At 42.9% G+C, this 13,575-nt stretch overlaps 1 protein-coding gene across 4 annotated transcripts in view; it reads right to left on the reverse strand.

Annotated features, from left to right (window-relative positions):
- Window positions 1-2,896: 2,896 nt before the first annotated feature.
- The window catches only part of LOC311626436 (UDP-glucuronosyltransferase 1A6-like), a gene marked incomplete at its 5' end in the record, with an annotated part of 35,582 nt that continues 24,903 nt past the window's right edge, over window positions 2,897-13,575 (reverse strand). For 2 of the 4 annotated variants that reach the window (XM_084891832.1, XM_084891831.1), the window contains 4 exons: window positions 2,897-4,063; window positions 7,439-7,658; window positions 7,934-8,021; window positions 8,619-8,750. In XM_084891832.1, coding sequence (XP_084747958.1) covers window positions 3,766-4,063; window positions 7,439-7,658; window positions 7,934-8,021; window positions 8,619-8,750 — 738 coding nt within the window. In that variant the 3' untranslated portion in view covers window positions 2,897-3,765. The remainder of the gene's footprint in view (window positions 4,064-7,438; window positions 7,659-7,933; window positions 8,022-8,618; window positions 8,751-13,575) is intronic. The other 2 variants (XM_084891829.1, XM_084891830.1) reach the window with 1 other exon arrangement.

A 13,575-nucleotide genomic window follows, 5' to 3' on the forward strand; every position in this document is an offset into this window, starting at 1 on the left:
CCAAATCCAGCCCGCCAGGCCTTGCAATGTGGCCCGCACCGCGCTGTCATCACTGCACTCCGCTGTCAGTTTATGACATTGTCAGTTTATGACTGTTCAGTAAACCATTCGGCCCGCGATTTAGGCTGGATTTTAGATTTTGGCCCCTTCTCTGATTGAGTTCGACACCCCTACCCTAGACTCACAGAAACACAGGGCTGTCTCACAGGGGGCTAACGTCCTCCTCCTTTTGGCTCTCCCTGCAGGGTAGGAGGCAGTCTGTGAGCAGAATGTGATCTGGAACTGTGGGTGTTAGGCACTTAACTCAATTTCCAGAGATTGGGAAGTACACCCCTCTGTGTGAGGAGCAAAGCAGCCAAGCCAGTTTTGTTCAGTGGTCAGGTGAACAAGGGGGCGGGGTCTCAGGAACAAGGGGGAGGGCCCTGGTGACCAGTCCCAAGTGGACAAGTGAATATGGACGAGGTTTAGAGCCAGAAGTGGTGACATAAACGAGGAGGTGTGGCCAGGTGAACAGCTGGAAGTGGTCAAGTGGTTAGGGTGGCGGGGCCATGTGAATGCCGAAGAGTGTGACAATAGGTCACAAATGCCCCACCTTCCTTTCATCCAACTCTGGAGGGCAGCAACATGGTCACTTTCCTCAAGACAGGGCTGTCTCTGTGAATGAAGGAGAAAAATGGCCCTCAGGACCTGGCAACCAGTAAGTGACTCTGCAGGGGGCAGGACAGTGCTCCAAGAATGGAACTAGTTTTCAGGGGCTTAACACAGCTCTTGCCCTAGTTTCAAAGCCCACCAGCAGGGCTGTCAGGTTCGCAGGTCTCTCCAATGTGAGATGCCCCCATTTGTGGGGCTGATGTTGGGTCCCTAGACTCACAGAAACACATGCTGTCTTAAAGGTGGCTGACCTCCCACTTCATGTGGCCCTCCCCAATGGGTAATAGGCAGCCTGTGAGCAGAAGTTGATTTAGCTCTGTGGGTGTTAGGCACTTAACCCAACTTCCAGAGATTGGGAAGTCCATCCCTCTGCATGAGGAGCAAAGCAGGCAGGCCAGTGTGGCACAGTGATCAGGTGAACAATGGGCAGGGTTTGGGGAAAGGGGGGATGGGCCCAGGTGACCAGCTGGAAGAGGTTGTGTCAGCAAGGGGGAAGGGCCAGGTGACCAGCTGGAAGTGATAGGGCAGTGGCGCCACTTAAATGTGGAGGAGAGTCAGAAGAGGATGCAAAGGCCCGCCTTCCCGGGGTCTAGACTCTGGATGGCAGCAAGAAAGTCCCTGTCCTCCAAGAAGAACAATCCCTGTGAATGAGGTGGGAATGGAGGAGCAGAATAAGACAAGAGAATGGGGAAGAGCAAAGTTGTCACTCTGACCATGCAGGGACAGAAGGAGATAAGAGGCTCCAATCACCCCAGCTCTTTTGGGTGCTTGGCCATGAGCCTGAGTCCTTAGGAACCCCATCTCCTTACAAAAAGACCCCCCTACTTACTTAAGGTGTCTAGAGTTGGTTTCTCCTACTCGTGGGACTAGGAACAGGAAGGTGCAGAGGAGCCCGTGAGAGGTCAGAGCACGTCAGGGTCCCTGAGAGAGACAAGGGGGCACAGAACATGGGCATCTTGCCCAGAAGATGGTCACTGAGTGGACCAAAGGGCCTAGAAAGATTGGGGCCCAATTCAAGGGTCCCCACAGGGTGCTTAGATGTGGGGAGGGAGCTGGTGTGAAGAGCTTGTGCTTCAAAAGCAGCCTGGGGATCCCTGTGACACCCAGCTCCAACGTGAAGCTTATATGTTTAAAATGTTTGAAAATAATGCAAAGCAACCAGCAGAGATGTGGAAAAAAATTAAAGGAAAAAAAAATTTTTTAAATGGAGAAAATACTTCCCATACATGGCAGAGAATATTCTCAGTAGGGCAGCAAACTCTCTAAGCCACCCCTCAGGGTAATACCCCCAGAGGAAAATAGGCAATGGAATAAAAAAGAAATACAACCAGCTCATAAGCTTGTAAAAAAGTCAACTTTTCATAGTAATGATAAAATAGGAGCAAATTTAAAACAAGAGTCCACATTTCTCTTAACAAACTGATGTGTTGTTGTTGTTGTTGTTCTTGTTGTTGTTAGCAAGATATTGCTTTCTCTTGCAGAGTGTGGGAACCTAGCTTTCTCACACCATCTCAGAATGCAATTTGAGAATATTTCAAACCACGTGCAATAAAAAGCATCAGTGTCTCACCCAGTGTCCTGTGTTCTTCTCTCTTTAGTGCACAAACCCCCTCCAATACCACACAGCATTTCCCTCCCTGGGGGCTCTCTGGCTTCCAGAGCCGCCATGCTGACTGGAAGTGCAGGAAATTAATAACCACTTGGGAGCAGCCTATCACTGGCAAGGCAAGTGTTCAGATACCCAAGGGCCTTGCTTCTCCCCAGGATAAGTTGGGTGCATTTTGTGTGCTAGCTCCCAGCATGCACCAGGGGGATTCAGCTCAGTCACCCACAGGAAAGCCAGCTTCTTGGTGACCATCACACCCCATTCCACTGCCCACACACCTTCAATTCCTAAAGAAAATACTTGGCCTGAATCATCACTGCAGAGAAACCCAAACTGAGACAACCATTGATAAGTTGTAAAGCTCTTTCCCACAGAAATGGTCAGGAATATGGGCTAAGAATAAGCTTTTTTTTTTTTTTTTTTCTTAATAAAAGTGGATCCACCCAGCAGTTGTGGTTACATACATCCTAGTGTATATATATGCAATAGAATAGTCCTTAGCACTAAACACAAATGAAATGTTTCTATAAGACCTGAGAGAAAGTTTGTGATAGTGTGAAGTGGAAAAAGAATGGTAAACAACACTGTCCATATAGGGCATAGCTGTGATCTTTTATGCGCACTTGCCAAAATAGCAACTTTGATTATTTCTGAGGATCTCAGGAGATTTTTATTTTCTTGTGTGTATATGTGTACAACTCTGCATTTTTAAAATTTAAACATACATAATCATACATTACTTTTGTAATTGGAACATGTAATTTAACAATAAATAAAAGCAACACCAATGAAAAGAAGAATATCTAAGAAATATAATTTATATAAATTTATTGATATGTTTTTAGTTGTAGGAAACATACATCAGAGAACAATATACTAGCCAGACATTACACTTTGGGCTTCTATCAAATTCGGATCCATTTGGCACAAGCAATGGTTGTCCTTTCAAACACATCACCCACCAGTTTCATTCATCACTCTTTTCCCCCAAAGAAAGAAATCATACTTTGTTCTCCAAGGGCTCTGTGTCATTCACTCATTCAAGTGCAAGGCACTAGGCTCTAAAGGAATAACTGTTCTTTCTTTAAAGAAGCAAAGTGATATCTGTGAAGTATAGGAATAGGTTAGGACCTGCCATTATTACTGAAGGAATTTATCACAACAGTCTAGAAGCCAGATGATGTTAGAACTGTCATCTGAGGCAGGGACAGCAGTGGTTCCCAAACAGGCCCCATTTCTGAGTAAGAAGAGTAATGCAGAGTGAAGGAGGGACCTGTCCTACCCTCCTGGCAAGTCCTTTGAAAGGTAGCAAATAAAGTCCAAATTAAAGGTTTGAAGGGGGCTGAAAACATTTTTCCTAGCTACCAGTGTGACTAGCAATTAAATTATTTTTATTAAAAAAAAACCACTCTGGGATGTCTAACTTACAGTAAAGTATGTCTTCAATGAGCATAGCATGCATTTAACACCGACTACAAATTTGGATCACCTCATTTTTCACCCATTTCTCAGTGTGCCTTGGATTTGTTAGATTTTTTAACTCGCTTTTTCTTCCCAAAGCACTTGTGGCAGCCAAAGGCACAGCATTTATAGACAACAAAGGCAACTCCCAGCACAATGGCCAAGAGGAAGCCAATCACGTCCAAAGAATGGTACTGGTACCAGGTGAGGTCGTGGGCCGCGGGGCGCAGATGCGGGGCTCCCTTGTGCCTCATCACGAACTCCACCCAGAACACAGCCAGGTCCAGTGGCTCAATGGGGCGGTCCTTGTGGAGGCTGGAGAGGCGCATGATGTTTTCCTTATAGCTAAACACAAAGGCAGTCCTGTTAATGCCTGGAACATTGAAGGCAGTGAACTAACTTACCTCTATACTTGCATGCTTGCTTCCAGTGAGAAATGCTACCTGGTTTTTCCAAACTTGGTAGAGAAAATGTATCTCTATTATAAATAGCAAAGACACACACACACACACACACACACACACACACACACACATGCACACACACGCATCCACACACACGCATGCACACACACACAATGTTCTCTTTTTGAAAGGAAAGAAAGAGAGAGAGAGAGAGAGACAGAGAGAGAGAGAGAGAGAGAGAGAGAGAGAGAGAGAGAGAGAGAATGAAAGAAAGAAAGAAAGAAAGAGAGAGAGAGAGAGAGAGAGAGAGAGAGAGAGAAAGAAAGAAAGAAAGAAAGAAAGAAAGAAAGAAAGAAAGAAAGAAAGAAAGAAAGAAAGAAAGAAAGAAAGAAAGGAAGGAAGAAAGAAAGAAAGAAAGAAAGAAAAGGGAGCGAGGAAGTGAGGGAGGGAGGGAGGGAGGGAGAGAAGGAGGGAGGGAGGGAGGGAGGGAGGGAAAGGAAAAGGAAGGAGAGGGGAGGGAAGGTGAGGGTAGGGGAGGAAAGGGTATTAGAAGCCAAAATTATAATTTTAAATTGTTTGAAATCTGCATGTTACTTTTCTTTTCTTTTCAGTGATATTTTTGTAAGAAATTAATTATATGTTGTTTATAGTTAGATAAAGGAATAAAGAAATAAGGTTATATCAGAAATTATGAATTATTCTTCATTCAAATGTGTAAACAATCACATCTAGCCAAAGTAAAAGCCATTTTTAAGTGCCATCTTCAAGACAATGGTATATGTCAGACTAATTTATCAAAATTTTGCATCAGGTTGTGTGTATGTAGCCTGTTAAAGCAAAATGGATTCCTGTGTATTTGGCACAGTGTTGATAGCTGAATCAGAACATCCAAATCCAAAATGGCCTAGAGATTTCAAAGCTCAGTATACATGCACCAGGAGAAGAAAGAGAAGGAGGAGGAAGAGGAGGAAGGGGAGCAAAAGGAAAAGGGAAGGGGGAAAAAAGGAAAGATAAAAAAACACTTCCATTCAGAAACAATTGCTGTCCTTAAACATGTCTGTCATTTTATTTGGATACTAGAGGCCTAGTGCATGAAATTCATGCATGGTGGGGGGCGGGATCCCTCAGCCCAGCCTGCACTCTCTCTAATCTGGGACCCCTCGATGGATGTCCATTTAGGACATCCCTCTCACAATGCAGGACTGCTGGCTCCCATCCTGGCTGAATGCCTGATTGCCCCTAATTGCTTCTGCCTGCTAGCCTAACTGATCCCCTTATGACCCGATTGCCCCAAACTGCCCTCCCCTGCAGGCCTGGTCGCCCCTAACTGCCCTCCCCTGCCAACCTGGTCACCTCCAACTGCCCTTACCTGCAGGCCTGGTCACCTCTAACTGTCCTCCACTGCAAGCCTCATTGCCCCCAACTGCCCTCCCCTACAGGTCTGGTCACCCCTAACTTCCCTGCCTTGCAAGCATGGTCCCCCCATCAAGTGCCCTCCCCTGAAGGCCTGGTCCCACCAAACTTCCCTCCCCTGCAGGCCTGGTTGCCCCCAACTACCTTCCCTTGTAGGCCTGACCCCCCCAACTCTCCTTTCCTGCAGGCCTGATCACCTCCAACTGCCCTCCTCTGCTGGCCCAGTCATCACTAACTGCCCTCCCCTACTGGCCATCTTGTGGTTGCCATCTTGTGACCACATGGGGCAGCCATCTTATGTGTTGGAGTGATGTCCAATTTGCATATTAACTCTTTATTATATAGGATATTACTATAATGTAATATTAATATTGTGCCATAAATGTGGTTAAACACCTTTCTTGTATATAAAATTTCTCTTAAGCAGGACAGATTTCCTTGAACTTTCATTAATTCATTCAATATTTATTGAGCATCTGTTATGGCCTGGTTGCATAATCTGCTCTTTAAACTTTTTTCAATTTTTTTTTTTACATCATGTAAGTACCCTCTAAGCTTAAAGTGTTGGAAGTATAGAGATTCACAACCAGATACATGGCTCAACAATGAATAGATAAAGATAATAACTTAAGCTAATGGGTTAGAGTTTTGAAAAAACAATAATGTGCTAAGGAATTGCTACCAAGTCATTTTTAGGTTTCAAGTAGCTATCTATACCACTGAACAAAAGATCAAAATTATATCACTAGTGTGAACATAAAAAATAAATTTCATGAGCACGTGGAGAGAAGTTGGGTCTTAATTATACTGATGTGTGAGTAGCACCGTGTGACCATGACAAGCCAGGCTTCCAGAAGCAGCCAATTGGAATGAAGGGATGCCAACCACACTGCTCTGGGTAGGTTGTGACCCAACTGGGCACTTTGCCCTGGGGTTCTGTGGGTGTTTCTTTTTTTTCTTTTTTATATTTTATTAAATTATTATCTGTGTACATATTTTAACATTGCCCCCCCCCCGGGTGTTTCTTTTTTAGCCACTGGCATTTCTCTCTCTCTCTCTCTCTCTCTCTCTCTCTCTCTCTCTCTCTCTCTCTCTCTCTCTCTTTCTTTCCTTCACACGCGTGAGCACTATCATCTCCCGCCTTTATTCCTTGTCCAGACTCAGTGTGTGTGTCCTATCTGAATACTCCCCCAGGTTTCACATCTGCCCTCTTGCCTAATGTCTTTTCTGAAATGAAGCAATTACCAGTGAAAACTCTTGACACTCTCATAAGCAGGCATGCACACACACATGCAGAAATGTAGTTGCACACACATTATAAACTGTTGGATGAAATCTACCTCTGGGCATCACTTATTCCCATCAGGTTTTACTCAGCTAATGCTAGGGAGCTTGACAGCCATACCATAAATTTCATATAGAGACCATTTGATCTGATGGCTTTTGCCTTTTGAATCATCTTTGAGCAAACGTGTCTTCATTTTTTTTATTATTTGCCTTTTATTATAAGTGATTTCACATGAGCCCCCATTCATAAATCCCCATGGACACAATTTCTCACATATTTCAATGCTGAAAAAGCTGTACTTTGAAGCACCTGGTTTGTTTTTATTTTATGAACACGATGCTTCCGATAATGGAATATTTCTCTCTTTACCAAGAACTTATAGATCAGGCATATATTATGGTGACATTATTCTTAAATTAAGTTTTAAATTTATGAGGGAAAATAATATTTAAAATCATTCTTATAGTTCTATAGGAATCAAGTATGCTTTTATGAAATGAATAACAATCCCAAATGACCTTACTTATAAATAAATTTTCATGGATTTGTTTGAATAATTACCATGAATGGAATGGGAAAATCACAAGCAGTAGTCCCCTGTGCTTTCTCTCTTACCTCTTGTCGTTGATGACAGTTTTGAGGGCATTTTCTAAGTCTGCAGAAGTCATTTCCAGGACATTCAGGGACACTCCTGCTCCCCGGGACTCCATGCGCTTTGCATTGTCCATCTGATCGCCAAACAGGGGCAGCATCACCATCGGAACGCCGTTGCATATTCCTTCATAGATACCATGGGAGCCAGAATGTGTGATAAAGGCACGAGTCTTCGGGTGACCTGGGAAGCAAAAAGGGCAGGATGCCAGGGTTCAAGTCTCTGAGAGTCACATTCTGGCATCACTAGGTTGTGGATGCACTTAGTGCTATGAACAGTGTCCCTTATAGAAGTTTGCAGAAGACAATGTGGCTGAGATGCCCTGCTGGGGAAAAAGCAGTGTGGAATATGGTGGCCTTAACATTTTCCAGCTAAAAAATCTTTTAGAACGCCCAAGCCTAAGCCACTTTCTTAATTTAACCTTGGTTTGACCTACACATCAAATCCTCTCCACCTACCCAGCAGATCATTTTGGGGCAGCCACTTGACCAGGATTGTATTCTTTGCCAGATTCGATGGTCGAGTTCCAGTGTAGCGCCACAGCACCTTACAGACGAGAAGAGGGTTGAAAGACCAGAATATGATTTTTTATAAACACTGCTATAGTAGCTAGAAAGTAGAGTCTTCAGAAAGAGCCTGACCAGGGGGTAGGGGTGAGGGAGGTAGTGACTAAGAAGGCTCTGGGGGCTAGTAACATTTTGTGAATTTGTGAAAAATTATCATGCTATATATTTATGATTTTTGCACTTTTCTGTACTCCAAGAGAAAGTCTACTTAATAAATTAGTGGATGTAGAACTAAAATTATATGCCATTGTCCTAACTAACAGCTTTTTGGATAAATATTCTTATTTAATAAATTCCTCTTTATTTTATACTTAAAATAGATTCTCCTGGAGTCTCTTAGAGAAAATGAGACGTCCAAGATAAGTGGACCATAGTTTAACATAGTAGTTAAGGGTGCAATTGCAAAAAAAAAAAAAAAAAAAAAAGAAGAAGAAGAAGAAGAAGAAGAAGTTGGGATTCACAATTGGCAAGTGGCAGAGGAAACCCAAGTTTAAAGTCCAACTCAGAGAATTAATTCAGAACTAGAGGCCTGGGGTCACAGCTCTTATGAAGATAGAAAAGGTTAGCATCTCCTTACTGTCTGAGGTATTTTGCCCAAGGCATCAGCAATTTCCATGGCTTTCTTCTCTGGAATATCCGAGACCATTGAGCCCAAAGAGAAAACCACAATTCCATGTTCTCTGGAGGCATTTATATAGGCTTCAAACTCCTGCATCCAAAAGAGAAATTCCCAGTTAATGTTTTCTAGTATTCTTTGGGTGACTGCATACATTAAAATGTGACTCAGAAATCTTCAAGGTGAGAGAGAGAGACAGAGAGAGAGAGAGAGAGAGAGAGAGAGAGAGAGAGAGAGAGAGAGAGAGAGATAGTAATAGTGTGTGGTATAACACCTCTTCCTGCCAGACTCCTTTCAAAGGAGAGAAGCTTCCTGCTCATCACAGGTTTCAGTGCCTCTTGGGTTCTTGGAGAGGTAGAACCCAAGTAATAAGCTAATTCTCCAAAAAGAAAGCCACCAGAGACAGGACCAGATCCACCTCCCTAGGGCTTTGGGCAGCTGGGAAGTTTGGGAGAGAGAGCAGGCTTCGGGGAAGGGAGCAGAAGGAGAGAGCAAGAATGAAGACAGGTGGCTAAGTGGGCATCATAGCAAGAGGAGAGAGCCTTTCAGCTGTGAACAGAAACACTGTGGGAGAGATTCAAAGAGGATTCAGAAAGCTTTTATTGACTCTAAAACTTCTTCACTTCCCCTTTAAGAAAGTCTATAGTAAATGTTTGTATTGTTTTTCAAGGCTTCTGGAATATTCTTTGTATGGAGAAAGAATTAATAGAGTGAAAGCACAAAGTTACAAAGTGTTAAGGACTAGGCTTCCAAGGAAAAAACACATAGAAGACGACCTTTAACAATACTTGCTTCCATCACAGCCTATAGCAGTTTTCCACATGGCAGCCAGTCATTTGGATGACTCATGTCAACTCAGTTCTGAAATGTAACCAATCAGCCCTTCATTTTTCAACCTTTCCTGGAAAAGAGCTCTCTAAAGAGTGCAAATCAACTTTCCTGCTTTAGCAAGTAGAATATGCAGAAATATGTTGGACCCTGTCTTTGCTATAAGCTTCTCCATAAGTCTGAGAGATACAAAGTGAGGGACAGGAACCCTGACCAATTGTGCACCAGTGATCTGAGCCCCTTCTGTGCAGATCAAAAAACAGCTAGGGCATAGGAGTCAACCTTGGTTACCAAAGCCACCGTGGGGAGGATGAACAGGCACTAAGTCCCAACCCACCCAGCCAAGGACTCTCATTGACTGCCCATGTCTTGTTCCAGAAGCTGAATCCTTATAGCAATGTGTCCATCACTGTCAAAAAGGAAGGACACACCAGAAAGTCCCTCCACTGTCTCCAGGAGAGGAAACTGACTCTGTGTATAGGAGTGAGGAACAGAAGTTTCCAAGTAGTAAATTAATGACAAATTATGACCTATCAAAGACCTATCTCTGAAACAATATGGAACAGATTTTAGAGATGGGTGTCAAACAAAATCTTTGAAAGGATACAACAGTCAGAAGAATTGCAAAATTAACTGGAGATGAGAATGGTGGCCATGTCTCCAGAAAGAGAGTAAGGAAGCCTCTAGATCAGTGATTCCCAAAGTGGTCTATATCGACCCCCAGGGGTCTATGACAACCTGCAAGGGGTCTACGTCAGCGAAAAAAAAATTTGGGGGTCCATGAAATGAAAATGGGGGTCCACGAAAGTGGATCTCAACATACACTGATAGTACCTATTTACTTACATCATATTATCTTATAATATAAAAACATATAAATTATTTATAAAAGTACCTATGAAGTAAAAAATTTATTATATATGTTTATAAAATTGTGTAAGTTGTAGGATAAAAACCTGCACATAATGATATACCAGTATCATCTTGTTACAAGCATACGCGCAGTAAACATTCTTGCCAATTTTTGTCTCAAAGCTTCGCGAACTTGCACCGACTTGTTCAATTCGTCACTCTATAAATATGAATGTGAGAAAAATACGTTCATTCGTTTCCTGAATCTTGAATAGGAAAGTGCTGAGAAAATATTTAAAAAAATATAAACTGGTAGTTTATCATACAAATTATAGTGAATCAGTGTTATTTTGTTTGAGAATGCCGGAGAAAAGTAGGTACATTATTTTTTATTAAATTTTAACACTAAACTTCACTACAGTTAGAAATTTACAAAAAAATCAATATCAGGTAAGTAGGGGGTCTACCCAAAACCGAAAAACATGGCAAGGGGTCTACGGCACAAAAAAGTTTGGGAACCTCTGCTCTAGATTCAACCCTTGGCAATAATCTTCACTCAAATTGACTTGTGCCCAACCTTCAAAGCTAACTCCAACTTTCACCAAACAAACACACACATACACACACCTGCACCCACAAACGTGAAAGGGTATGCATGTCACACTCACAGTGGCAATTCTCTTAGAGGAAACAGAGCAAGATAATTCCCCCACCCAACTGTAGGTTATTAATGATCCAATCAACCCCTGAGAATCTCTAAATGGTTTTACTAGTGTATGTCTCCCAAGAATGCCAAGTGCATTGGTAAGATTGTGCAATGTAGCAGGGTTTTCCCAAAACTGAGGGGTTTCATCAGGCCTGGGACTTCTGGTGTTAAAATATGAACAGTGCTGGTTAGACAGGACATTGGGCACCCTGGATGTGAGATGTAGGAGATTTCTGACAGGGGTCAGCACACTCAGTGTTCAAAGGCTCCTGCCAAGCTTGATTCAGAGCATGACCAGTAAAGACACTGAGCAGCCTTCTTCCAAGGACACCCATGTCTAGTTCCCAGACTCTGTTCCAGGCCTCTGGCTCCTAAAGCTTTGTCTCAGCCTTTTCCACTGATCTCATCTGAAAAGTCAAGTAGGCCAGCATCATCCCCTACACCACCAGGCTGTATTTTTGCTTTGCAGCAAGAACATCCTGAAGATGCTTTTTCCAAGGTCCCTCTTCCTTCAAGATGTGCCACAGCTGCCAAAACTGGTTTGGCTCAATGGATAGAGCGTCGGCTTGGGGACTGAAAGGTCCCGGGTTCGATTCCGGTCAAGGGCATGTAGCTTGGTTGCGGGCATATCTCCAGTAGGGGGTGTGCAAGAGGCAGCTGATGGATGACTCTCTCATCGATGTTTCTAACTCTCTATCTCTCTCCCTTCTTCACTGTACAAAATCAATAAAATATATTAAAAAAAAAAAAAAGATGTGCCACAGCCCTCATTCCTGTGGAGATACAGTACAGCTCCAAGCAACCATTACCCTCACTTCTGAGTGAGACCACTCTTGTCTAGAAAAAGACTAATCTCATTACCTCTTCTTGCAAACCCTACCACATTCACTCTGTAGCCTATGGAGTGTGTTAACATTAATGGAACCCATAGGGTCATAAAAACCCAAAGTTAAATATCACCACTACCCAGAGTTTAAACGGCATGGAAGTTCATTGACAGATCACAAAGGCCAACTACACAGATTGTGTTATCATGGCCAACTCTGTTCTAGATCAGCTCTTCTGGGATTTGATAGGTTTTGCCAAGTACGAGGTCCACCTTGTAGTTGGCAAAACTTCCCCTCAAGCTTGCTGCAATTTCACAGACTCTGGAATAGCCAAAGAGTGGAGCAACGTGTTTGTTAACTGAAAATAACCCTTGATTCCCTCACCCCTGATCACGTTACCCCGATCACCTTACCAAAAAAAACAGGGCCACGAATCAATGGGGCCTTTAAACTAGTTTCTTACTTTGGCTGAGAGTTTAGTATTTTTAGTTCCAGGCTTTTACTAGATTTTTCCCTTCCAAAATGTCTTTTGTTTTGTAAGAACCCTTATAAGCACTTAGCATGTTGGAAACATGTCACTTTTATCATTATTCATTCAAATTCAAGTGCAAATACCAGTCTTTCTTCTTTTCGCCATCTTCAAGTCACTATTCTTACTGATTTTCTGTTTAGTTATTTTCCCCAGACCCAAAATATATGTATGAATATCATCTCTGAATCTCTACATGTCCTCGAAGACAGCCCCTCGCCCTCAGAGGGGAATGACATCTTGGAATTCTTCCAACCTATTCCTTTGCTCTGAATGCTGTTCTACCATCTTTTGTCTTTCAGACATTCCAAAGGTATGTCCAATGCTGGGCTCTACTTTCTCTGAGGACTCTCTTTATTGAACAAAGGTTTTATCTTTACTCTTGAAACTCAGGACTTTTATCAAGAGCGTTGGGAATAAGACAGTATCCTCTAGAGCAGTGGTTGGCAAAACGTCAACAGAGCCAAAATATCAACAGTACAACAATTGAAATTTCTTTTGAGAGCCAAATTTTTTAAACTTAAACTTCTTCTAATGCTATTTCTTCAAAATAGACTTGCCCAGGCCGTGGTATTTTGTGGAAGAGCCACCCTCAAGGGGCCAAAGAGCCCCATGTGTCTCGTGAGCTGCAGTTTGCTGACCACGGATCCAGAGAAATGGAAGTGTACAGTATGTAGACCCCAAGAAAGACAATACCTACTGAAAAGGCTACAGGTGGCTAACTGGGCTCAAATTTACAAGAGCCTAGCAGCTGTTTCTAAACACAGCCTTCTCATGCAAACCTTGATTCAAGTAGAAGCCTGCCTCCCACACTGAACTACCTGCTTGCACAGTGTGTTTGGAATCCTCTTTCAACCTACAAAACTGAGACTTTCCCTGTCCAGTTGAAGCTGTACAAGTATATGCCCCTCATCAACATCTTCACCTATGGGGAGGCTCCATTCTGACCAATCAGGACTGTGATTTTTGGACTATTCAAACTGCAAGGATTTGGATTCCTCATTTGCATGAGGACAGACCAATCTGGGAACAGGACTTCTCAATCTACCCTGTTTCCCCAAAAATAAGACAGTGTCTTATATTAATTTTTTTCTCCCAAAGTTGCTCTACGTCTTATTTTCAGGGGATGTCTTATCTTTCCATGCGCTAGGTCTTATTTTCAGAGGATGTCTTATA

The sequence above is a fragment of the Pipistrellus hanaki genome (assembly GCF_964339955.1).
Source record: "Pipistrellus hanaki genome assembly, chromosome: 8".
NCBI classification, from domain to species: domain Eukaryota; kingdom Metazoa; phylum Chordata; class Mammalia; order Chiroptera; family Vespertilionidae; genus Pipistrellus; species Pipistrellus hanaki.